The 27,709-nt window shown below is 38.8% G+C and overlaps 1 protein-coding gene across 8 annotated transcripts in view; it reads left to right on the top strand.

Annotated features, from left to right (window-relative positions):
* Positions 1-27,709, top strand: part of KLF12 (KLF transcription factor 12) — a 512,550-nt gene that overhangs the window by 272,356 nt on the left and 212,485 nt on the right. For all 8 annotated transcript variants that reach the window (XM_082701278.1, XM_082701279.1, XM_082701274.1 and 5 more), the window contains one exon: positions 2,571-2,634. In XM_082701278.1, coding sequence (XP_082557404.1) covers positions 2,602-2,634 — 33 coding nt within the window. In that variant the 5' untranslated portion in view covers positions 2,571-2,601. The remainder of the gene's footprint in view (positions 1-2,570; positions 2,635-27,709) is intronic.

Here is a 27,709-nt window from a genome sequence, read left to right as displayed (position 1 = left end):
GTTTTTCTTCCATTTGTCATTACTACCTTCATTTACTCATTTGACAATATTTATTGATCCCCCTAAAATGTGTGAGGTAATGTGCTCTGTTTCTGGAAATAAAGATGGATGTGGCGCTATGGTAGCACGGGCTTCTGTTTCTCTGGGGAGCATAAGTTGGTAGTCTGTTTTAAAAGACGTTTTGAAAAACCAGGAAAAAAAGTTCCTATTCTTTTGATGTGGTAATTGCACTTCTATAACTATATTCTAAGGCAGTAATTAAAGGTGCAGACTCAGAGCAGCTCAGTATAGTAAATGAGGGTACCCGGCTCAGGGGGTGAATGGTGGTGAAGATCTGCCCTGGGCTCTGCTCATTGGGCCCTCCCTCCTGATTAGAGTCTGTCCCCGTCTGCCCAGAGAGGGCCTCCCTTCCAGTGTCACTATGTCATCACCCCGGCTAGCAGAGGCCCTGGTGGCTATAAGATTCACATAGAAGGATGTTTAAACATTATCAGCAGTAGCACAAAATCGTAAATTATTAGACAAAAATTAGGGAGTAAATATATCTCTGCAGTGGAGTGTTACAAATTTTGGATTAAGCATCAGGAAGTTGAATATCATGTGAAAAATGGCCAAGATATATCAAAGTGTGGGGAGAAAAAAACCCTACAAAATTGGAATGTAAAATTGAAGCCAGTTTTTGACGTACCTAGTACATTCTGCTAAGTTGGAACTGATCGATTTAGATATATTTTGAAGACTAGAAAGGACAGGACGTGTTTGATAAGAACATGGTGTTTTAAGATGACTTTTTAATTCTTTCAAGGGAAACCATATTATGGTTTCATAATGTAAAATAGAAGAGTTACACTCTGAATTTCCAGAGAATTTTTCTAGTTTGCCATTGTAATATTAAGATATGATTGGGGTGCCTGGGTGGCTCAGTCATTAAGTGTCTGCCTTCAACTTAGGTCATGATCCCGGGGTCCTGGGATTGAGCCCCACATGGGGCTCCCTGATGCCTGCTTCTCCCTCTCCCACTCCTCCTGCTTGTGTTCCTTCTATCGCTTTGTCTCTCTCTGCCAAATAAATAAATAAATAAATAAATAAGATCTTTAAAAAATATTATTAAAATGTTACATTTACATTATATTGCTTTTCAGCAGGATTTCTAGTAGTAAAAACTGTAGTATATACATATTGAGATATAAACTTTTTAAAATATGTATATATTAATTATGTATAGAGAGAGAAGTGGAGAGGAAGCAGGGGGGGCAAAGGGGGAAGAGAGAGAGAGAGAGAGAGAAGGAGAAATAGGTTAATTGATTGATTAACTTAAAACTAGAATAAAATTAAAAGCCAGTCTGCCTTACAGACCAAGCCCATGGAACTGGTGAATCGTGCTGTGTTTCATTTAAGGCCCTATGAGCGAGTGAACCCTTTTTCTGTTCAAATGTCTGGAGGCCCACGCAGAGGAAATCTGTGCCGTGCTGCAGGGGTGAGCCACCAGCAGAGTGGGTGCTGCTGAGAACACCAAGGCCTGTCCCTCTTGAGTGTAATTCCGAATGAAAAAAGCAAAATCAATTATGCCTACTAAGCTGGCTTAACTGAATGCCAAAGAAAATTTGCCTCATGAAAAGGGAATTCTGAAGCAAGTTACATAATGTGCTGAATGAAAATAAACAGGAGGACTTTCAAGATACTTCCACATGAGGCAAATGCTTTATTGTAATCAGAACTCTCTAATCCAGCAATATTTAATTATATTCAGTGAGATCCAAACGGTCCTGGGGATATGGAAGCTTTTGAGATTAATTTTTGGGGGTACCTGGGTGGCCTAGTCAGTTAAGCATTTGACTGGACTCTTGGTTTATTTAGGTTCCGGTCATGATCGCAAGGTTGTGGGGTTGAGTCCTAGGTGGTGGGCTCTGCGCCCAGCAAGGAGTCTGCTTGGGAATTCTCTCCCTCTGCTGCTCCTCCCGTATCTCTCTCTCTCTTGCAAATAAATAAATCTTTAAAATAAATAAGAAGTTGCTTGGGTATTGGTCGACATGAAGGCACCAAAAAGTACTCATATTAATTATGCTGCATATGTATCAGCTGTAAAGAAGGATAAAACTCATTTCCTCTGGAAAACAGCATTACTTAAAAATTCGTTGTTTGCCACGAATAAGGGAGCCAAGTGCTCCAGTAAGAATATTTGTGACTTTCATATATTAAATTTACTTTTCAACCAATTTCTGCCATTTTCTCCTCCCCTTTGTCTCTCTGGTGCCTCCCTTTCCTTTTCTTCCCTCCCTCGACTCTCTTTATCCAGATCCCCATTATCTTGTGCTCAGGAGCTGTCCTAGTTGGAGATCGTACTTTTATTCCCTCATTTCTCCACTTTGCCCTTTAGTGGCTGGTAAAGAGGAAGCAAAAAACAAACAACCAATGAAAAAAATATTCTGTGACTGTTGCTTTGATTATCTCATTCTACCAATGAAGAACCTAAAGAGTTGCAGAATGAAATTGTTCACTCCCCAGTGGAAGAATGTCATCAACATGTGGAACTTTTTCTCATTATCTGTTTTTGTGTGTGTTTCTTGCAGGATCAATGTGACTCTAGAGACAAATGGATGAATGAATATCCATATGAAGAGGAAAACAATAAAGGTTGGTTAGTCAAATTATATATAACTGCATTGAAAATCTTAGGTTGAACATGATTTTGGGGCCATTATTCTCATTAGAACACTTCTGTGTCTGGGTATGGGACAGAAGTCAATACTTCGATACATACATCTATCTGTAAAGTGTAATTTAAAAATTTTAAACCCTTAAATATGAAGAAATTTATAAGGAAAAACCCCTTTTTTGTGTAAGTCTAGCTGTTATCAGTTTCATAGAACTTAGGCTGAAATTAAGGAATCAGCTTATTGATGAATATTGAGAACTGGAAGACCACTGGATACAACTGATCCCTGGGACAAAGAAAAACAAAAGAAGCCAGCTTTTGTGTAAATATACGTTCGTTCCTACAAGCGTAATCCCAATACCAGCGCCACATGGCACAGGATTGCTGTCAGATGCTGTTTTCTTTGTGCCAGCTGAGTCAGCTTTCCTCAGAGGAGTGGGATGACTTTGAAGGGCTTTTCACAGACAGGTACCACTGTAAATTAGAGGGGGGAAAAAGTCTTGTGAATTTCAATAGTAATCAAATACTAGCTGTCACTTTAGGTGTGGCAGTTACTTGAGCTTTTCTCCTGCTCTCTACTGGTTATGATATAAAAATCATAGGCAAAAGAAAGAGAATTACAGTATGTTAAACTATCTCTTTCCTAAGATTTTCGCACTTAACAGGTCTGTTTCATAGACATGTGCCTCATAACACTTGTGGAGCTGCGCAGTACCTGCCATTTCGTATTTTCCTTCCTGCGTTGCTTCCGCTACTGTCGAGTAAATGTATATCATGCTGTCTCTTTTTCTGCCAGCCTTCCTTCTCAGTTGCTTCCAGATAATTTTCCAGGTCATATCTTTCATTTAACATTGCCTTCTTCCCTCATCATTGCTAAAATTACTCCTTTCTAGTATTTGTATCTGGAAGATTTTCAGACCTCTAGAGGGCGCATGGATTCACACATGATACAAGGGGGGCTTGTGGGTGTGTGGTAATATTCTTTTTCTTGACTCCAGTATTGCCTACATGGGAGAATTTACTTTGTGAAAATTAATTGTGCTGTGTATTTTTTTTTAAAGATTTTATTTATTTGAGAAAGAAAGGAAGAAGGCATGTGAGAGTGAAGGAGTGAGAGAGCTCGTGTTCATGAGCGTGGTGAGGGGCAAAGGGAGAAGCAGGTTGCCCATTGAGCAGGGAGCTCAATGCAGGATTCAAACTTAGGACGCTGGGATCATGACCTGAGCCAAAGGCTGATGCTTGACCAACTGAGCCCCTATACTGTGTATCTTTATTTGGATCAGTGAGTTGCTATTAAACTGGCTTTGGGTTGGTGGTGGTGGTGGTGGGGGGATGGAGGGGTGTGGTCTGTATTGCTCATCATTGCCCATGGTGTAAATACTCTAATTATGATTGGTTTCAATGATTTAACAACTAGCTTGCAGGGATCTTTAATATTTAACAACTGGCACTCGTGAGCTGGGGATGAGCTAGCACCAGCACACGACTGATAATTTCATTCATAAAGTTAAACGGTATTATGGACTCCCTAAGGCAAAGGTAATAAATTTAAATTTTCTTGCTTTGTCCCTATGTAAATATGGAAACTTTCACTCCTTATCATGCAAAATATGTTTATCCCTTATATATGATGTTGGTATAGTATTACTTTATGTTTTCATTCAATTGTTATTAAGTTTTTTTGTTTGAGTGGCTCAGTATTAACTTTGTGAGTTTATTTATTTTGACAATGTCATTGTTCTGTAACTAATTTTATGACAACTGAAGATGTTGGCAAAGAGAATCATTGTGTTACTACTTACCCTGAGGAAAAACTCTGAAAATATTATCTTGATTGACTATAATATATGTGATTCATTCTAAATGATTGTGCCTCCTAGCTTATAAAAGTCTTATTCAGAAGTCTGTATGGAGGAAGGAGCAGTGAGTATTTCACTTAATATGTTTGTCCCAAATAATTATTTTTTTTTCTTACTGCTGTTTTTCATTTTTTTGGTCTGTATTTTCAGTTACAGATGTCTCAGAACAGAAAATACATTGGTGCTTCTTTTTAAGCCTGCTTGAATCAGGTGCTGTTAGTTTTTAAATGATTTTTTGAAAAATTTTATTTATTTATTTGACAGAGAGAGAGAGATCACAAGTAGGCAGAGAGGCAGGCAAAGAGAGAGGAGGCAGCAGGCTCCCTGCCAAGCAGAGAGCCAGATGCGGGGCTCGATCCCAGGACCATGAGACCATGACCTGAGCTGAAGGCAAAGGCTTAACCCGCTGAGCCACCCAGGCGCCCCAGATGCTGTTAGTTTTAACAATGTTTGATTCAGGGAGAAAATTGCAGAGCTTGAAAATTTATCTTTTCTATGTATTAAGTGTATTGACAAGGTCACTTTTAAGATGAAGTTTTAGAATGTCAGCAGTGCAAGCAACATTGCCACTGTCTACGTAATTGAAAAGACATTTGAATATCGCTTTTAAAACTATTTAGTATGTTTCCAGTTTGTGACTAGTGATAAAATCTTGCCAAGAGCCACAGAATATCATGCTGTGCCTTTCTGCTTAGGTTTGAATATTTAAACGGCCTAAATAGCATTTGCAGAATTCCTTTTGTGGCCACACCAAGAGTCTCACTTCCAGGAGCAGCCTTCATCTTCTCTTTGAAAAAACCTATATTTGCATTAAGTCGTTTCCCTTACTCAAGTGTTAAGTTCTTTTATTCACTTTCCTTGCACTTGAGTTTGTCCCCTTACGATCTGCCATTGGAAGACATCAAGGAAATTCAGAAAAGATCCCATCTTCCATCATTTTCTGTTCCCAAATATTGGCAGGAAGTATGTCATATATGCTCTCGAATGTATTTCACCAGTTGCTGTCCCAGTGAATGAGTTGGCTTGTTCAGGGACCGGGCTCCGCAAACCTGGCTTTGCCCCATCTGTCTTCCAGCCGCTCCAGGGTATGTTTACCGAGTGCTTCTCAGCTGCTGGTTTAGAGCAGGTGTCCAGAACATGCGCACGCATATACATGAGCCCCCCTCACCAGAGTTCCCATTCAGACTTCTGCTCTGTGACTACCTCTGTTGAACAGCTGCATACACCGTCCAGCACCAGCAGTGGATGACTTTTACTTCTTGTATTTGGAAACCACAAGGACAATAGCAAGCTTTGCTGAGGAATCTTGAATTTCCTACCAAAAAAGAGTTTATAGCATAGTGATGGGCATAGATAGTGTGGCTGCTTTAAAGTTCTTTTCCATGAAGTTCCAAGGCTCCTTCTTCAACACAGGATAGAAAGAATCACGGCAACCTAACCTTTCTTCCATTTTCAACTAAGTAGGCAGAGTGGCTCGGAAAACCCCAGGGTCATGTAAGTAAAACGTGGTCAGCGCTGGGCTACTATACGTTTATGTAGAGTAGTTGCTTAGACAGTAAACATGGACTAGAACAAACAAACAGAAAAACCCGGAAAAACAAGTCGTGACACTATAATGATCTGTCTGGATGATCGTGGACCAGTGACGACTTTTCTGAATTTTAATTTTCTCAACTGCATAGTGGAACTAATGACACTTGTCCTATTTCAATGGTTGTTATGGCAGAAAAGGAAGTATGACGTTTTCAGAAGAACATTTTAAAGCGTAGAGTTCTAAATGTGAGCGTGGTACTGATACTATTATTTTTATAGCATGAGAGAGATTCGTGTCTTTGTTGTATGACTTCACATTATAAAGTCATTTTCAGAATTGGAAACACCCTCAAACGTCACTAAGCCTAACTTGTGCTTGGGGTGTGGCAACCTTCTGGAAGGGTTGGTTGGTTCCATCAGCCTTATGTTGAGTACTCTTCGGAATTTATACTGTATGTGGCAATTCATTCTACTGTCAGGCATATGTAATTATATTACAAGTTTATCCTCGTATGGAGCTGAATCAGTAGATAGGATAATGATGGAAACTAGTGGGTATATCACATATTTATTAAAATATCATCCTGAATTAGGTCACTCTTCCATCAAGTTGTTTCACCTTTGGGTATCTAATTTCTCTTATCTAGGAAATGAGAACAAAATAATAGACAGGAATCTGAGAAATATTATGCAGTTATTAAAGTAGAATAATGGCTTTATTCTTTGAAAAGATGATGTATTGCTCATTTTTAAACACCGCCTCACACCTTTTTTTTTTTTATTTTTTAAAAAATTTAATTTCCTTTCAGTGTAACAGAATTCGTTGTTTATGCACCAGACCCAGTGCTCCATGCATTATTTGCCCTCCATAATACCCACCACCAGGCTCCCCCTATCTCCCACCCCCCACTCCTTCAAAACCCTCAGGTGGTTTTTCAGAGTCCATAGTCTCTCATGGTTCATTTCTTCCTCCAATTTCCCTCAACTCCCTTCTCCTCTCCATCTCCCCATGTCCACCATGCTATTTGTTATGCTCCACAAATAAGTGAAACCATATGATAATTGACTCTCTCTGCTTGTCTTATTTCACTCAGCATAATCTCTTCTAGTCCCATCCATGTTGATACAAAAGTTGGGTATTCGTCCTTTCTGATGGAGGCGTAATACTCCATAGTGTATTTGGACCACACCTTCCTTATCCATTAGTCCATTGAAGGGCATCTTGGTTCTTTCCACAGTTTGGCGACCGTGGCCATTGCTGCTATGAACATTGGGGTACAGGTGGCCCTTCTTTTCACAACATCTGTGTCTTTGGGGTAAGACACAGTAGTGCAATTGCAGGGTCATAGGGAAGCTCTATTTTTAATCTCTTAAGGAACCTCCACACTGTTCTCCAAATTGGCTGCATCAACTTGCATTCCCACCAACAGTGTAAGAGGGTTCCCCTTTCTCCACATCCTCTCCAACACACGTTGTTTCCTATTTTGCTAATTTTGGCCATTCTAACTGGTGTAAGGTAGTATCTCAGGTTGGTTTTAATTTGAATCTCCTTGATGGCAGTGGTGATGAACATTTTTTCATGTGTCTGTTAGCCATTTGTATGTCTTCATTGGAGAAGTGTCTTTTCTGCCCATTTTTTGACATGACTATCTGCCCATTTTTTGACACGATTATCTGTTTTGTGTGTTTTGAGTTTGAGAAGTTCTTAATAGATCATAGATATCAACCTTTTGTCTGTACTGTCATTTGCAAATATCTTCTACCATTCCATGGGTTGCCTCTTTGTTTTCTTGACTGTTTCCTTTGCTGTGCAGAAGCTTTTGATCTTGATGAAGTCCCAAAAGTTCATTTTCGCTTTTGTTTCCTTTGCCTTTGGAGACATATCTTCAAAGAAGTTGCTGTGGCTGATATTGAAGAGATTACTGCCTATGTTCTCCTCTAGGATTCTGATGGATTCCTGTCTCACGTTGAGGTCTTTTATCCATTTCGAGTTTATCTTTGTGTATGGTGTAAGAGAATGGTTGAGTTTCATTCTTCTACATATAGCTGTCCAGTTTTCCCATTACCATTTATTGAAGAGACTTTTTTCCACTATATCTTTTTTCCTGCTTTGTCGAAGGTTATTTGACCATAGAGTTGAGGGCCCATATCTGGGCTCTCTACTCTCTACTCTGCTGTCTATGTGTCTGTTTTTGTGCCAGTACCCTGCTGTCTTGGTGATCACAGCTTTGTAGTAAAGCTTGAAATCAGGCAACGTGATGCCGCCAGTTTTTTCTTTTCCAACGTTTCCTTAGCAATTCGGGGTCTCTTCTGATTCCATACAAATTTTAGCATTATTTGCTTCAGCTCTTTGAAAAATACTGATGGAATTTTCATCCGAATCTGCTTCACATTTTTTTATCATTTGACGAATGTTATTTACAACGTCTCTGTGTGTATATACAAGTAAATAAAGGTGGTCTTACAGAAAGCATCATGATATTTATACTTCGTATTTCTAATGAAGAGTTGTTTTTTCATTTTGCTTCCAATATATAACGGAAGAAATAGAAAGTGGACTTAAACTGAAGGAATTTATGAATTTCAAATTAATGTCCTTTCACCAGTGTGTTCCTATTACTTGACAAACAGAGACTCTTACATATAGAGAACAAAGTGGTGCTTCCAGAAGGAACGTTTCTGGGAGGATGGGTGAAATAGATGAAGGGCATTAAGAGGTACAAACTTTCAGTGATTAAAATACGAAAGTCCCAGAGATGGAAAGTATAGCATAGGGAATATAGTCAGTAATACTCTAATAGCATTGTATGGTGACAAATGGTGACTATGCTTTTTGTGGTGAGCAATGAGTCAAGAATGAATTGAAACTAACATTGTCTGTCAACTCTACTTCAATTAAAGAGTTAAGTGGGGAAAAACACTTTGAATTCTGGTAATCTTTTTTTTAAAAATTTTTAAATGAATTTAACTTCAAAACAGCATCTTTTGACTTTTTTCTTGGGAAGATGGGAGGGGCACCTGGGTGGCTCAGTCATTAAGCATCTGCCTTTGGCTGGGGTCATGATCCCAGGGTCCTACATCAGGTTCCCTGCTCAGTGGGGAGTCTGCTTCTCCCTCTCCCTCTTCCCCTGCTTGTGTTCCCTCTCTCACCATGTCTCTCTCTGTCAAATAAATAAATATAATCTTAAAAAAAATGGTAAAAGTGATGGCGTTTCTTTATATTTTTCCCTCTCCTTGTTTTACCATCCTTTTATGATTAAGGTTATTACCAGTGATTTCTTTATTATTTGTGATTATGAACCACAATTACCAAAGCTTTAGTTCAATTTTTTTTTTTTAATTTTTATAAATGTATGATATATTTTTATCCCCCCGGGTGCAGGTATGTGAATTGCCAGGTTTACACACTTCACAGCACTCCCCATAGCACATACCCTCCCCAATGTCCATAACCCCACCACCTTCTCCCAACCCCCCTCCCCCTAGCAATCCTCAGTTTGTTTTGTGAGATTAAGAGTCACTTATGGTTTGTCTCCCTCCCAGCTTTAGTTTAATATTAAAGCTTAGTCTTACTTCTTCTTTTTCTGAGCAGTATGGAACTACTGCTTTCCTGCTATCTGGCTTTGGTGTCACTGTGAAGACTGAAGCAAACTGATCTACTTTTTCTTGTTTTGCTTTTTGTTCAGATATCTGTGGACTATTTTTAGTTTGCTAGAAAGTTCAGTAACTTCATTGACTATGTCTTGGTTTTTATGATTCTGTATCAGTTTTTCTTGGATCCTGTCATTAAACTCTGAGAAATAGAGTCTACTGTATGTATGTCTTCACATTTAAAAATAATATTTAAAGTATATTTTCTTTTCGTTTTGTTCTCTTCTTTAGTAACCCTGAAAATATATCTAATATTTCTCCTTGGTTTTTGCATATGTGGTCTTCATCTTTAACTTGTTGTTTTCACTTACTGTGTTTTCCTAGTAAGCATTTTTTCTTACTATGTTTTCAGTCAAGTTCTGCATTATTTTTTAGTAACCCAAGTGGTTTTTTAAAACAGTATTTCTGTAGTATTTCAGAGCTCTGTCAGCTTATTTTCATTGACTTCAGTTAACTTGTCTTTTTTATCATTTGAACGCTTTTACTTCGTCCTTGAATATTTTTGTTTTGTAGACATGCTCTTGTGTTCCTTTTTTTAATTTGTGAAGTGTTATTTGCCCCAATTCTTTGTGTCTCCTTGGGTAATTCCTCCTGTTATGTTTGTTACTCACTGGCCTATTACTTACATTTTTCTTGGTATTTGCTGCTTTTCTGCACAGTTCTCTTGTGGCCCTGGTTCTTCCCTGTCTCCTAATGGGACCGGTGTTGGCTAGTATTGGCCTGTATCCCAGGGAGTGTTGTGGGCAGGGGCACCACGAGTTTGGGTATGAACTACATGAGTCCAAATCTTTGACTCGAGTTAGTTATTTCAAATACTCTCTAAGTAAAGCTGTCATTTCCAGAGTCTTCCTTGCTTCCATTATACAGTGGAGGACTCTCGAGATAAAGGCTCTGACTCCCTTCTCACCTCAGGTGGGAACCTCGGTCCAGATGAACGAGCTGGACTCTAAAACATGCCGTGTCCCTCTGCTCGCTCTCTGAGTGGTACTGTCTCTGCTTTCATTGGGTAGGCATTTCATAACTGTGATTATTACTTTTCAGAAATTCTGTGTTTTGCTTAAGGCCTGAGGAGGTATATGTCAGCTCCCAGCTGCCTCCCAGATTTCACAGTCTTTGACAGGTATGTTTTGTTTGGCGGTCTGGGTTTCTGACTGTCTTTGCTTTCACAGAAGGTGGAGGGTTCCCCCCACCCTCCTTTTCCTTTCTTCTAAATTTGCTCTGAAAGTGTTCAATGAGTTTTAAAGGAAGAATATTTAAAATTCCGGGACATTGCAGTTTCCTCTAAGGGAGATTTTAGGGACTACCGAGCCTCCTGTGGCGTTGACAAGCGAGGCTCTGTGCTTGGACCTCCTGGTTTTTAATCATGGCTCAACCAGGGCTCCCCCTTCACCCAGCTTCTCTCTCTCTCTCTCTCTCTCTCTCTCTCTCTCTCATTGTCACGTCTGCCACGTGGAAATGATGATGATGATGACGCCTCCTCTGTAAATATTGTTGTGAAGGTACAATGAGAAAAAAATGCTAAAGCATTTGCATATTGCCTGGCAGTCACTAAGTGCTCATTAAGATAGCTATTTTTACTATTTTAAGCCATGTTAATTGAGTTCAGAAGGCATCAGTTCTGCTTTAGGAAAATTCACTACTCAGACCAGTATTTGTATATGTTTCTTTCCCTTTGACTAAAGGTATGCTGGGATGTACCTGGGGGTACTGGGTGTCCTACTTAATATGTCAGCTTCTGGTTTTAGGGTTTGACTGTTCCTTTGTGTTGATAAGGAATTGATACATTAAGCTTTCTCTTGGAGGAAATAAAACTCTTGAAGATACTGGATATGATAGGGGAGTTGGTGTCGACACAGAGTGTTGACACCTTCTCTCATATTAATCAGGGTTCTTCAGAGAAACAGAACCAACAGAAAGTATATATATCCTGTATGATATATATGATTTATTATAAGGAATCGGCTCATATGATTATGGAGACTGAGAAGTCCCATGATCCGCCATCTACAAGCTGGAGACCTCCCAGGAAATCCAGTGGTGCAATTTTGGCCCAAGTTCAAAGACTTGAGAACCAGGGAGCTGATGGTGTAAATCCAAATCCAAGGACAGGAGAACACTGCTGTTCCAGTTTAAGCAGGAAAGGACTGGCGCCTCCCTTCCTTCAATTTTTGTTCTATTTAGGTCCTTAACCAATTGGGTGATACCCACCTGCTTTGGAGGAGGGCAGTGTGCTTACTGAGTCCTCAGTTCAAATGCTAATCTCATGCAGAAACACCCTTACAGACACACTGAGAAATAATGTTCAATGTGGGCACCCTCTGGCCCAGTCAGGCTGACACAGAATTAATCATCACACCCACCCTGCAGTGTGATGAACCCAGCAATCCTATATTTAGAAGTATTATTTGTTAGACACAGGGCTACAAAGACAAATTAAATTTAGACCCTGACCTCAAGTCTTCATCATCTCAGGGACAGGCAAAATAAGTTACTACAATTTGGTGTGATTAATACTACAATATATTTAATGAAACCGAGAGAGTTGGTATGGGCCACGATCAGCTTCACATATGAAGTGACATTTGACCTGGGCCTTGAATGATCGCGTCATGTTGACTGGAAGAAATGGGAGCAAACAAGAAAAGTTATGATCTTTTGTTTCAAAAAAATCTTAGTAACTATGAACCGTATTTTCTTTTCTTTGGCTGAGCATTAAAGTGCTCTGCAAAATTTCCTCTTGGAGTTAATGGTAAATGTGATATTCAGTAATGTCATTAAATATTTCAGCCAGAATCTATTGAGGCTCATTTATGTGTCCAAATGATTTTCTCTGTTTTTCCCCTCCCTCTCTGTCTCCCTTGCTCACATGCTTTCATGCTTTCTTTTCCTTGCGCACACATCTTCCTTCTCTGGACATTTGATTATAGTGGCTCTTCCGCTAAGCTTTATGTTCTTCTATTTAGAGTGCATTATCAAAGTCATTTATATAATATATTTTACCAGAAAATTTCAGGAGTGATCATAAAAATGATATGAACATCTTTTAAACATGACCATTTTAGTTAAGCAATGTTGATTTAATGAGAATATTATAGTATTAAAGCAACATAGTAATTGATTATTGGAAACATTTATGGAAGTATAATATCTGTGGTTAATTTTATATTATCAACATCTGTACATTAAAAAAAAAAGCAACCTCCTTTCTTTCTCCCAAGCTGATGTTAGCTAAGAATTAATTTCCTACTGTTCTCTAAAGGGACTTTTAATACAATCATGAATAATTATTGACTGAACAATGAGTGGAGTTCTTTATCTTATACATAATTTAATCCTTCAGTACATCTTAGCCTAATGCAAGTAGGACTCACAGATATTCCAAGAGAAGAATCATTTGATTATTGACCTTCAACATGCTTTGTTTCTCAGAACTGGTTCTGGTACCAAATTCTGTACCAGTCATGAGAGAAATGGAACCATAGGAATGCTAGGGAATATGGGATTTATTCTCAGGATTTGACCTCATCCACTTGTTGGAGCTAGTTAAGCGAGTTGTGTGTGGCTGTTGCTTCTGTGTCGTTGGTGTTCGGCCAGAAGTCAGCGGGACAGGAAGGAAGGATGAGTGGGAACTTTGGGAGAGCAGGGGCACACAGGAAACAGTGAGGATGAGCCGATCTCTACACAGATTCTTCGCTGCTTCAAAGCTTCCAGTCTTGGGGATGCTGAGGACTGGAGGAGGAGCCGGACCCCCTTCCTGTGTTAAACACATCATGGCCCGGGAATTGGCTGAGCTCCCGGAGAGGTCCCGTAGGAGCCACAGTCAAGGGGGCGGACCTGTCCTATTCTCAGCAAGGTGCACCAGCTGCCTAGTGGTGACAGTGTCTGTGAGCTGTGCCTGCATTTGGAGCTCTGCGTTGACCTTCTGAGTGTGAAACAGATGTGACTGCTGCTACATTTCTTCCTTCTGCGTCTTTCCAGAATGTCCCTTATCACCCAGGGACTGAGGGATTATGTGGGGAAGGCAGTCAGTGCTCGAGATGCACATTGAGCTCCGCTAAGCTGGGACAGTTCCTAGCCACCAGCGGGCATTGCTGGCTCTCCTTTCTCACGTGAAGCTCTCCTTCCTCACCTGCCCACCCCTTGAGTCTCACTGATCATCTGCACTCTTTTGAGCTCTGCACTCTCTCTTGATGCTACTGGGCACATCTGAGGACTTGAAGCCCCGCGCGCGGTACCAAACCTTGTCGTGGAGACCAAGACACACACAGAAGAGCCCACCGGCCTGGGCTCACCGTTTTCCCGGTCGACTCCTCTACTGAAAAACAGCGGATCAGTGTGGCCTTGTGTGGTCCTGGACACAGCTGTTGGCGTGGCTAAGACGGCTAGACTGACTGTCCGTCCCCGATGCCATACGCCAGTTGGGCTCAGATCAGGGCCACGTGGCTGCGGGGAGCTGCAGTTGAGGACACAAGACGGGCAAGACATAGCACAGGGAAAAGGGGATTCTGATTTGGTGGAAACATGTGAGTTGTCTTGTCACCGGGGGCTTATCCAGGCAGTGGGAGTTGGAGCAATATTGTGAGTGCGAGTGATAGGAAGCGTCGGTGCTCACGGTGTGAAGGAAATGAATGAAAACTGTCAGGGAGAGCAGGAGCCGAGCGGCCAGGTGGCCAGGCAGCAGCGGGAAGTCAGCAGCTCTGGGGGACGGTTAATAAGGAGGCGGGTGTTCATGCAGACGGGGATTCAGGAACTGGGAGGCTCTGATGCGGGAGCGGGGGATCCAGTGTGGGTCGTTGGAGGACAAAGAGCTACCCCATGGCCCTTCCCAAGTAGAAGCAAAGGGGCTGTAGAAAGATGGTGGCCCAGGCAACTAATGTACAACACCGCTTGCTGGGCTGGCATGGCAGGTGTTTATCCCACATGTCAGCTCTCGTCTGGGCGAGTGGTGGGGGACTTCCTGGAGGTCTGTGTTGAGTTCCGGTGCAGGACTAGCGTATCCTGTGTGAGGGGACTTCCTGGGAGCAAAGATGAAGGAGCAGGTGATGAGGTGAGTGACGGCAAAGAACTAGCTGCTTACTAGAGTCTGAGAGAAAAAGAAAAACTTTTGAAAACAACCTGGCTCAAATTCCTAAAATTTCATCTAGAACCCCAGAGAGGCTTAGACTCGAGTTTGTGACATAGAGTATTTTCAGAAGTAGAATTCTCATCCGAGAATAGGAATAATTAGATTGCTGAAATAAGGTCAGGTACTTGTGGAACAGACCAGTTTATATTTACACATTTATGCTTCGTGTGTGTGTGTGTGTGTGTATGTGTGTGTGAGAGAGAGAGAGAGAGAGAGAGACAGAGACAGAGAGAGACAGAGAGAGACATTGCTTCTAGCTTATGGGTAAATGTCTGCTAGATTGTTCTGAGTTTTAATCAAAGATTTTAATGTAATCATCCAATTACTTTTAAACTGAATCGCAAATATCATTTTCATTCCTTAACCATCAGGATCCTAAAAATTAAGACCCTTTACCTGGTTATTCCCTTTGTCGATTCCACTCTTCCCGGTGGTGACAACTTCTCCTGGGGATTACTGTTGCCAAACTGTAGATACAAAGGACAGAAAGTGTTATCTGTAGCATGTAATTGATGCTTGTAAATTCCTCCCTTCTCCATGATGCACTGATTCATTCTAAAAAGGAGAAAGCGGTGGAAAGAGGTGGGAGTGGGTCTGCTGGCCAGATTTGTTACTTCTGTCAGTAACAACTTTTATCAGTCTCTGGAATACTGAGGCACTTGTGTAAGGTTGCACAGTGGTTAGTAGCAAAGCTGCATCCTTCTCTTATTTGTTTTGCAACAGTTATTTGTATATCATTTCTAAAAGTGCCACTTAGAGTAGAAGACCCATAGAGAAATGATTCTGGAGATGGCCCTTGTGAAGTGTGGGTGGAAGGGAGGCTGACCACAGGTAGAGGATGGTAAGCAACATTTTCTTTTCAAGCAATTAAGTGATAGATTTATATTTCTAAGTTCTTCTGGTTCCACATCAGGACTTAAAAGCATCTTAAATGTTCCCTTGTCTAATTTGATAATTACTACAACTCCATCTTACCTCTCATCTCTCCCCATAGAATCTGAAAAAAAATGGAGGGGGCAGACATTCAAAGGTGGAGGTGGCATGCAATTTTGGCAGCTCTACGATCCACCTGTAGCTATCTTGTTTCAAATAATTACCAAGGGGAGGCAAAGAGAGCGAAAAGGCTGTGAGATTTTTGTGTTGCAGCTAAGAGTGAGATAGACTCCTTTCCCCCAGTCCTAATCAATTCTACAAAAGCTGCTTGTTTTTTGTTCCATCAGAAACAATGTATGTTGTTGTAATCCAAGAACTTGATTATAGTGGAAAAGTCTCTAATGCTTTCTGAGCAAGAAATTGATCTCAGTTGTACTTTGCCTTTAACTGTGAGGCTGAGATACTGCTAAAGCCCTAGCAATTGCTCTTTCCACATGGAAACTTGTTGGCTGGGTAGGAGCTGAGACCAGGTGGGACCAGTGGGGTAGCTCATGTCATTCTTTTTATGTCTGCTCAGTCTCATTAAGTAGGCCAGGACGTATGGCTCTGCATCAAGCAGATGATGCTGTTGTTGGCATCAATAGCAACTCCTTTCTAGATTTTTATTCTTAAGTAATGCTGAAAATTTCAAACCTGTATCTTAGAAATGTGGAAATTTGGAGTTGGACAGTACTATAAGAATTATCTCATTCAACTGGATAATGCGTAGGAGGAAAAAGATCAATAAAAATCAAGTTACTTGCTCAAGGTTACATAGCCCATTATAGACTAGGAGGTTTGGGAGAAAGAAAGGCATAAAGGGAACATGTTACTTGCAATTCACAGATTTTAAATCCAGTTAAAGCAACTAGGGTGACCTTTTGCCCATTTCTGAATTTAAAGCAAAAGGTACCTGATGGACATCATTTCAGCAAACATTTGACTAAGTGGATGGGTGGAGTGTGAATGAGAACAAAAGAAAGGGAATGAGAGAAGAAAAATGAGGATAGATTTCTCTGTTACTTTTTTCCATTTTTGAAGAAGGTGTTAAGGAGTGTGATCATCTAAGAAAGAAAGAGGAGATCCTGAGAAATGGAAACCTGAAACGTTTCTTTAATTAAGGTTGACTTTTGTAGTAAGTGGTAGTCGAGGAAAAGGACTGATTTACAGACTGGAAAATGGTAAGATAAAGATTTTCCTAATCATGCTGATGTTACGGTAAAAATGCTCTGAATTTACTGTTTAGGGTATAGTTAAATATAACAAGTGTGGAGAAAGTACTTCTCTGTACTAAGTATATTTATGATGAATAATCTGTCTGTTTTAACACAATAAATTTATATTGAGACATCTAGCAACATAGACTTTTTTGGGATAATGTGCTTTTTTTCTTTTATTTTGATTAGTTGAATGTTCTGAGGATTTCCCTCTACCCTCTTTCTTATGCTTTGGATAAGTTTCAATTCTTGTGTTAGAATAATTGCTTATGTTGTGTGATGACTATATTGTCTTAATAAAGCAAATTGTAGCCAACTATGTCAATTTTTTTTAGAACTGTAATTTTGAAAATTCTTATTTAATTAAAAGAATTTCTTTTCTAATGGAGAAAGTAAGGATAAAAGCTTTTTTGAAGTTATTAAGTATTTGGTAGGTATAAAAGAATATATGTAATGAATGTATTTTATAGCACATATAACAAAAAGAAACCCGACTTGAGAAATAGTATTTTTAAAACTCTTTTTTAGTCCTAGACATGAACATGATCCTGAATTTTGCATTATTGTTTCCCTGCTTTTTATCAATTATAAATCTGTATTCTTGAGCTATATATTATTTGCTTTTGGGTGTTTGGGGAGATCATATAAGTAGTGCCATGCTGTGTATGTTCCTTTGTGATGTGCTTATGTTATGCAAAGTTTTTGGTTTTGATATGCATACTGGTGAGAACACTGATTTCCACAGCTGAGTAGAATTTTATTATAAGACTAGACCATAGAGGGACTGCTGGGAAGATGGTGGGGCATGGCAGCTGTAGCCGCACGGGTATGTTGTTGGAGGTGGAGCAGAGGGGCCACCTTCTTCAGCTTCCTCTGTAGCCTCAAGGCATTACTGGCGAGGAAGCCCCAGTGGACACCACCGGACGCCATGGGGGGCCTCCAGCTTGTAGACAGAAGACCCTAATCTCTTTCTTTTGTCAACCAGACCCTTCAAACCTGGCTTATGAGAAGCTAAAAGGAGCAAGTCCAGGAGTTATTTTCATTCCTGGCTCTCTTTCTAATATGAATGATACAAAAACATGGCAATTGTAGAGTATTAACAGCTCTCTAGGTCATGTCGATATCAGGGGCCTCTATGTGTATTTTGCATCCCTATCATCTAGTTGGAGGACAGCCATACAAGACAGATGCAGTAAGTAGAGATGTCCAGTTGCCCACCCAGGGAGGGAAGGGAGAGTTAGCTGCTCTGCCTGCTCTGTCCCCTGGATTGAAGAGAAATAATTGTGATTGAGACATCGGCAGTGGCCTTGTTACACGGTTTCCCCAGGGTCCCAAATCATTTCACTTTTTACCTAAAGGAAATTTTAATTTCTTCTTCCTCTATGACTTACAAATACCTAAAGGAAATTTTAATTTCTTCTTCCTCTATGACTTACAAATCCCTAAGAAAATGTGGATATATATGCTATATATCCACATGTTTTCTTATATGTACACTATATTTCTTCTTATATATGTATATATAAGTCTATATATACTATATATACTATATTTTTCTTATATATGTGTATATAAGTATATGTCATATAGATGTACACATTTTTTCTTATATGTACACTAGAAACACGAGGATTTATTAGTTTTCACCAGATTCTAAGAGTTAGAAAAGCCTGAAAATTTGAAATTTGCGTGTAGTGATTTCTTTCTACTTAAACAAACAAACAAACAAACAAAAAACCTAGGGGCGCCTGGGTGGCTCAGCGGGTTAAAGCCTCTGCCTTCGGCTCAGGGCATGATCCCAGGGTCCTGGAATCGAGCCCCACATCGGGCTCTCTGCTAGGCAGGAGACTGCTTCCCTTCTTCTCTCTCTGCCTCCTTGTGATCTCTCTCTCTTTGTCAAATAAATAAATAAAATCTTAAAAAAAAAAAGGCTGTATCATAATTTATTCCTTCTCTAGCAGTAAGAATTTCTATTCTTCCCCGTGTTTTATTATTTCATTTATTTTTCTATTATAATTTTTTGAAATTGAGTATAGTTGACACACAGTGTTACATTAGGTTCAGTGTACAACATAGTAATTCAACGTCAGTGTTATTGTTATGTTCACAAGTGTGGCTGCCATCTTTTCTTTTGTATACCTTCGGGTCCTTAATGTCTCTAAAGGATATCAGTCCTATTGCCTTAAGGCTCACCCATTTTGCTTCATTTTACATTAATTCCTTCTTCAAAGGTCTGTCCCCAAATACAGTCACGTTCTGAGGTACTGGGACTTCATCCTAAGAACTTTTGGGGGTAAACAACTGAGCCCATAACAAGGGTGTTCCCAGTTGTCCATTAATTATATTTTTAATCTTGTTTAAAAAAAGAAAATCTTGTTTCTGTACTTGTATCTCCCTTTTCATCTACTTATTTCACAATGATTATTTTTACTTTCTTCATTTTTTTAAAAATTATCTTTGATGAGTCCTACCAGGCTATAGTCTTTTCAAAGAGTTCTTTTTTCTTTGTTTTTTTGGGTCTATATTTTGTTAATTTTTTATTTGTCTTTATTCTTCTTACAATTTCTTTGTGCTCTCACATTCTTGTCTTACATATTTAGTTGCTGAGCTAATTGATTTCCAGTTTTTATATTCAAAGCATTTCTAGTGTATAATTTCTTTATTTCATTTAGTCCTATTTTTTCTTTATTCCATTATAATTTCTTTTAGAATCATAAGTTATTTTGAAGTCTTAATTTTCAAATGTATCTTTAGTTATTTTTTTAGTTACCTTGTGTTGATTTCATTGTATTTATAGCATATTTACTGGATAATAATTCTATATGGTCTTGCTACATATAAGGACTATTTCTGTAAATGCTTTGTATGTTTGAAAAGAGTGTATGTTTTCTTCTTGTTGTGTACATCCTTTTGTGTTTGTTCAGTAGGTAAAGGTTTTTAATTATCTTGCTCTGTATCTCTGACCTTACTGATTTTTGCTTGGCTAATCTATCCACAACTGAAAGAGTTGGTTGAAATCTCTAATTACAATCATGACTCTGTCAGTTTCTTGTTATTCATGTAAATCTTGGCTTTATATATTTTGAACTACACTAAGTCGACGAATACTCATTTAGAATGGTTAATACTCCTAGAAAAATTGACCCTATGTCTCGTTAACTGGGTAATATTCCTTTTCTTTTATAATCCATTTTGCCTGAATGCTATTTTATTTTTTTTTGTCTGAATTTAACATACATACTCCAACCACTTAGTTACTTTCAGCATTGTGAGGACAGTTTTCTTTTTCACTTTAAATGCCGGCAGATTCACTGAAGAACGTAAGCAGAAGATCCACAGGTCAAGAGTTGTGAAAGAATAACATGAGCTTCTGCTGGAAAATGGATCGGAAGGCTGCAAACAAACTGGAGTCAAGGGAGGCTAATGTAGGGTATTGTGAGATGGTGGGGGTTTGGCTTGGAAAAGTCAGACCTGAGATGGGGAATAAAGTGAAGTTGTATATTTCAGAGGCAGAATTGAGGGATATTGGTGAATGGATGTGAGAGGTGATAGAAGGAACGTGTGAAGCTTCGTTTTCGATCTTAAGCCACTTGTTACTTGAAGTCATCATTTATCAAGCCTGAAGTGATAGATGGACATGCTCCCAAGTTCACGTTTGTACATGTGGCATTTATTTTTCAAAAATATATTGATAGTCTCTGAACAACAATTTTCATATGTGCTGCTTTAGAGAGGGTGAAATGTATATGGATATGCTGTGAATGCGCTTTTCTGTCCAGTCCTAGTCATTAACTTTTAAACTTTTTTTTTTTTTAATGACTTTGTGCCACGCACAGTGCCAGTTTTTCTGGGCTTTCAGTGGTGAATATGGTGAGATGCACTGCCCTGAGTTTATTAGTTTAGTACTCTGTTAGAGTACTTGGTTCTCTGTTAGAACAGAGCAGGGGCACCCAAGCCAGATTTGCTTGGGTAAGTCTTGGGAAGACTTCCCAATGAAAATTAAGCCTATGTTTAAACTATAATACAAAGAGACCTGAAAATGAATAGGGACAAACCAGGGAATGGGTAGGAAGGGTGGGGAGAGAATACTGGCACACTTGAGGATCTTTTTAAAAAAATAAAAGAAAGAAAGAAAGAAGGAAGGAAGGAAGGAAAAGGAGGAGAAGGAGAAGAAAATCTATAGGATTTGAGAGTAGAGTGTTAAAAGGAATGATTACTGTTCAGGAAAAGAGGAGCCAAACTTCAGAGACTTACAGTTTAAAAAATTTGCTATTATTGTGAAAACAAGGAGGAACTTTTGAAGAGATTAAAGAAAGAAATTGACATGATCAGATTTGCATTTCGGTGAATTTCTGAATATATGTTAAAAGGATTGGAATAGGAAATTAGGGAAGACCACCAGATAAGGGACTGATGATGATGCTATTGTGAATCAGGGCGAGTTGGCTCCAGGGATAGAGAAAAAAACCGGACGGACCCGAGGGATATTTAGGAGATAACGTCATGATGATTTAGTTATTTAGTATACTTGGTGTTGAAGCAAAAAAGACAGAAATGACATGAAGGTGTAGCATGGACGACTGGGAAGAACAGGTTTGCCAAATACCTTGAGATCTTTTAAACCCATGAGATTGGAATTTCCTAGGAGAAATCCCAGAGGATTTTTCCAGTAGGTGTCCTTGAGCTTGTTGCTCAAGGGTGAGTTCCAGGTAGAAACTTAGGAAATCAGGGCTGTATTGATGGACTTGGAGCTGTGAGAATAAATGGGATCACCCAAGCCATTTTTATGAAGAGAAGAGAAATATGGGAGGGGGAGCATGGAAAAACAAGCACAAAAGACTATAATGCAAGAATATGATACAATGCAGTGAGGAGATAGAAACTGTGGGATTGTGAAGAAGGGAATGGACTTTGGTAAGAGAAAAGGAAAGTCATCTTCAAGTGAGATGATCACTGAAGAATGATGGTAAATATTGAACAGTTATGAAAGAGAACGATCCAGGCAGATGGAATTATACAAGAAGTTACCGTAGATGGAGAAGAGAAGAACATGACTTGAAAGACTACTGGGTAATTTATTTGGGGACAGGACAGAAAGATCAGTCAGGGCCATTACGAAAAATATAATGCATTATAGTATTAGAATGCAGGGCAAGATATTTGAATTAATGCCATTAGCATACCTTGTAACATGTCTGACTTTTATATGTTTTATTAATCGTAAGGCCACAGTTAATAGTTTGTAGATGTTTTTTATTAATGTATTTTTCCCCTGATCTTATTCATTAAATACTTCTGAGATTCTTTTTGAAATCTGTTTCTTTTTTAAGAGAAATATTCAGATTGTATTTAAGGAAATTTATTTCCTTTATTTAAGGTAATTTCACTCATTATGTTTAAGTAAATATGCATTCATTATTAAATTCTAGTGTTTAGAGTAAAAAGAGATGGTTGAAATAATGAAAATAAACTTTATATTTTTTAATCTAATTTTTTACATTTTTACACCTTACAGTCTTATATTTTATCATTTTATTTTTATAGTGTTAGTTTCAGATGCATGATACAGTGATTCAACACTTGCATACAACACCTGGTTCTCATCACCACAAGTGAACTCCTTAATCACTATCACCTATTTAACCCATTCCCCCCCTCCCCCCATCTCCCCTCTGGTAATAATCAGTTTGATCTTTGTACTTAAGGGTCTGTTTCTTGGTTTGCTTTTTCTCTTTGCTTGTTTGTTTTGTTTCTTAAATGCCACATATGAGTGAAGTCATACAGTATTTTTCTTAGCATTGTACACTCTGTCTCTGTTCATGTTTCGCAAATGGATACATTTCATTCCTTTTTATGGTTGAATAATATTCCATTGTGTGTGTGTGTGTGTGTTCATTATTCGTTCATTAATCAGTGGACAGTTGGGCTGCTTCCATATCTTGACTATTGTGAATAATGCTGCTGTAAACATAGGGCTGCATGTATCGCTTTGAATTCATGTTTTTGTATTCTTTGGGAAAATACCAAATAGCGTGATTACTGGAAAACAGGGTGGTTCTGTTTTTAACCTCTTGAGGACCCTCTATACTGTTTTCCAGAGTGGCTATGCCAGTTTGCATTCTCACCAACAGTGCACAAGTTTTCCTTTTTCTGCACATCCTGGCCAACACCTGTTGGATCTTGTGTTGTTGATTTTAGCCATTCTGACAGGTGTGAGGTGATATCTCATTATAGTTTTGATTTGCATTTCCTTGACTGTAAGTGATGATGAACATCTTTCCGTGTGTCTGTTGGCCATCTGGGTGTCGTCTTTGGAGAAATGTCTGCTCGTGTCTTATGCCCATTTTTAAATTAGATTAAATGTTGAGTTTTATATTTTCTTTATGTACTTTGGATACTAACCCTTTATTGGATATGTCATTTGCAGATGCCTTCTCCTATCCCATAGGTTGCCTTTTAGTTTTGTTGATTGTTTCCTTTGCTGTGCAAAAGGTTTTTTTTTTTAAAGATTTTTTTTTAAATTTATTTGACAGACAGAGATCACAAGTAGTCAGAGAAGCAGGCAGAGAGAGGAGGAATCCCTGCTGAGCAGAGAGCCCGATGTGGGGCTCGATCCCAGGACCCTGGGATCATGGCCTGAGCCAAAGGCAGAGGCTTTAACCCACTGAGCCACCCAGGCGTCCCTAAAAGGTTTTTATTTTGGTGTAGTCCCAGTAGTTTATTTTTGCTTTCGTTTTCCTTGCCTTAGGAGACCTATGTAGAAAAATGTTGCTGTGGCCAATGTCAAACGGTTACTGTCTATGTTCTTCTCCAGGATTTTTATGGTTTCAGGTCTCATCTTTAGGTCTTTAATCCATTTTGAATTTATTTTCATGTATGGTGTAAGAAAGTGGTCCAGTTTCTTTCTTTTGCATGTTGCTTTCCAGTTTAATGAAAAGAAATGTTAGATGTATTGTATTATACTTGCCAGATTTCAAATGTTAACCAAAAATTAAGGATGAGTAAATGGATAAACTTTTGTCTTTTCAAACTTTTTCTTTTTTTTTTTGGATAGAGGGACTTTTAGAGTTAGAAGGTTTACTTTTGTATTACATACTAAACATGCAGTTGATTAAAATTTTAGACTTAGATGAAAATACTTGTTTCATTAATGGAAGAGTTAATTTCTAATGAGCATATAGTGAAGAGTTACAATAGAAAATGCAGTTCTTAGTTTCCAGATTTTCTTGTACTGAATGAATGAACAAATAGCAAATTCATTCTTTGTGTAGAACTCTCTACCTAGTCCTTTGGAATAGTAGGAAACCTGCACTGTGTTCTTAAAGTTTATCAAATCGTCAAGCAGCAAAAGATTTAAATTAGTTTGATACTCATCCTGGTTCTTTCCCATGGCTTTTCATCAAGCTATTTCTTATAATTTATTTCCTGGTCAACTAAATCAAACATTGTCAACTAATGTTAAGAAAATATCATATTCCCTAAGATACTTTTTATTTGAGCATATTAATCAGCTACTTTTTTACTCTAAAGTCAGATTGATTTAATAAAATAATTGGATCATGCTTTTCCATAGAAGTTTATAGTTCTGTAGTACCAAAGTAGTACTTTTGTCACAGCTTCTGTATTAATGATGTGTTTGGCTAGATTCCATTGAATAATTTATTTTGTGAAGGGACTCATGGATGCTGCATTGCTTGATTTCTTGCATGTTAAAATATCTTTCTTTTACATTCATAAGATACTTTGCTTGAAAATTTTTGGGTCCCACTTAGAAATCTGTAGATTACTTGTCTTCTGGCACTGAGTATTCCTCATAGAACAGGGAGGCAAGTCCGATTTCCCGTGTGTAAATGAACTGTTCGTTTCTGTCAGAACACCTGCAGAATTTTTTTCTTTATCTTGAAGTTCAGTGACTTAAGGATATAACTTCTTTTGGATCATTCTGTATCATTTTTCTTGGAACACTGTCTGTTATTTCAATCTGTTCTTCCTTCATGTTAGGGAAAAATTCATACTATTATTACTTGAAATATTTTTTCTAGCCAATTTTTGGGTTCTTTTCTACAGTATCAGCATTTTTTAGTTTGTTCTTTATGCCTCTTTTCTCCATTAAAAAATGTATTTGTCTTCTTCCCCTGTATTCACTGGATTAAATAAATCTTTTTTTCCTACATAAGTAATTAAATTTTTAGTCATGTTTCCTCATTGCATTGCTTTTTTTTTTTCTTTGTTAGTACATAACTGATAATTTTTTGGACTTCAGTACACTTTGAGTGCTCTGCAACACTTAAAAATTTTTTCTAGGGGCGCCTGGGTAGCTCAGTGGGTTAAAGCCTCTGCCTTCGGCTCGGGTCATGATCTCAGGGTCCTGGGATCGAGTTCCGCATTGGGCTCTCTGCTCAGCGGGGAGCCTGCTTCCTCCTCTCTCTCTGCCTGCCTCTCTGCCTACTTGTGATCTTTCTCTGTCAAATAATTAAATAAAATCTTAAAAAAATTTTTTTTTCTATTGTTTTATCACTTAATCTTTGAGTCCCTGTTCACTAGTAATCATTTTTTGAGCTTTGCCCAGTATGTGAAGCTTTTTGCTTTTAGGTGTGTTTTCTTCAGGAGCAAGAACGTTTTTCCTTCCTCTGCCTGCTTGTTTCCTTCCTTTCTTCTCTCTTTGCATTTTTTCCTTTAATTCTATCCAGTGATGTATTTAAACGTTTCACTTCATCTTGGCCTGTGTGTAGATATTCTATTTGCTGGGCTACTCTGTCCTTTACTCTTTTGTCCCTTATTTCTTATTATAGAGGAGGACTGTGATTTTTCTCTTGGTTTTTATATTTTGAGAACTAGCTATTGCCTGTTTCCTTCTGCTGTAATTCGAGGTGAGGTGTGGAAGGGATTTGTTCTGGGAAGTGGAGGAGGGCAAGGGCTTGGCTATCCGGATGATGGGCAAGCTGTGTCAAAGTGTTCTCCCTCTTTTTGGCCCTACAGAGACTATGATGCCCTTTCCAAAGGAGCACTCAGGTATAACAGCTCCTTACAAAGACATGCAAACTATTTCTGTACCTTTGGCTGAGTGGCATGAAGCTTCTCCTCAGGGAACTTCCTGATATTTTGTTTCAGACTGTGGCTTCCCTCTTTACACCCATGAGCCCTGGTGCATAGATTTTAATACTTTAAAGAACTGAAAATTTCCCCCCAGGGTAATGATGTGAGATATTTAAGATTACTTTGGGGCCTGTAGGAGTATCTTCACTGTTAAATAACAAGGCCATTTTCCATATTTTCTGGGGCAAACCCTATTCAGAAATACGAAGTGGGCTTTACTTTGCTCCCTTTCTATGTCGCTGTTGTTCCATTTCCTGTTGCTAACCAAAGCAACTTACAAGAACGTGCATCCCGTTTTAAATGATCTCTCATTAGGCGTTCGGATTTTCGGTCGTTCTTGACGATTTAGTTCAAAATGATGAAGCATTTATAAAATCGGTGCATTGCCTGCATGAAATCGTGATGCTTGAGGCCATGTGGAAACATACCCTGTACTTCACGGTGTTTATCTCACAAAAGGGGAATGATTCTTTTTTTGGTCCTGTTATAAGTCTGCTTCTCACATGGGTAAAATGTACACAATCGTCGGTGTCTTCCTGGTGATTCATTAAGTCTGTAGGGTGCAGAAGGGCAATGGTGGGTCACCCCAGGGCAGGATTTTAGCCAGGAGCCTGTCACCTCATATCGATCTACCGGTTACTGGTTTCATTTATGTTTGAACTTGCTCCGCTGTGGCTGTGATTACGGTGAGTTCCATCTGAGACATACCAGATGATAAAAGTAAACTGAAATTTTAGAAAGTTTACAAGAACCTTCAAATCAGCCTTGACATCCAGTCTCTTATGTCCTGTTTAAATGTTTTTGGTGTATGTTTGCTTCTATAGGGATGATCCTTAAGGAAACTGCCAGGAATACCGTCTCAAAAATTACCTGTGACTGAGAAACCACCATTTGTTCTAAATGGTTATTACTAATCAGTTGTGTTGATAATTTTATTGATTGGATTCATGATAAGGAGTCAGACTTTGAAGACTCTTTTAAAGACCTCCCATGATTCTTTAATGGGACATTCACAATAAAAATGTGTCAGGCTGATGGGGGAAGTTGCATTTATTGTCAATGTCAATGTCGTAAACCCAAACCCACAATATTTGAACAGTCTTAAAATCCTCATGCAGTGATTACGTTATCTTTAACAGGTTGCTGTGATTTTACATGCTCATGCATGTTAAGTGTTTTTCCCTTCACTTCAAAGTGAAGTGTTCCAACATTTGAAGGTTTTCTTTCCCATTATATTTTAGCATTTATTTTCCCGAGAGTCTCTCTGTACCATTCTCTTTGATTTGATAAACCTTTATTGATTGCATAACACCAACACTGGGAGTGTTTGGCCCGTGTAGTTGTGCAACCAGTTAGTTTGTGAGTGGAAAAGAAACTAGCAAACAAACAGAAGCTTTTAAAGCCCTTATCAATTCAGGTAAAGAAATTTTGAAAAAGTATCTTTCATCTCTCTTTATTTGTAGTTCATATTACCATCACGAATGTAGTATTTTCGTTAGCATTAGTAGTCATACACGAGATCTACTAGAAAATTGGTAGTGAAACCTGTCTAGCCACAGTTAATTAAGGAGTTTTCTTGTTTTGAGCCTCAGGAGAAATCTACACCGTGCATTCCCCAAAACATGGCCTTATATTGTCATGGAGGTGGAACTAAACTGGG

This window comes from Mustela nivalis (genome assembly GCF_964662115.1).
Source record: "Mustela nivalis genome assembly, chromosome: 15".
NCBI lineage: Eukaryota > Metazoa > Chordata > Mammalia > Carnivora > Mustelidae > Mustela > Mustela nivalis.
Note: the sequence above shows the minus strand (reverse complement) of the source record. Positions and strands in the feature narration are given on the sequence as shown.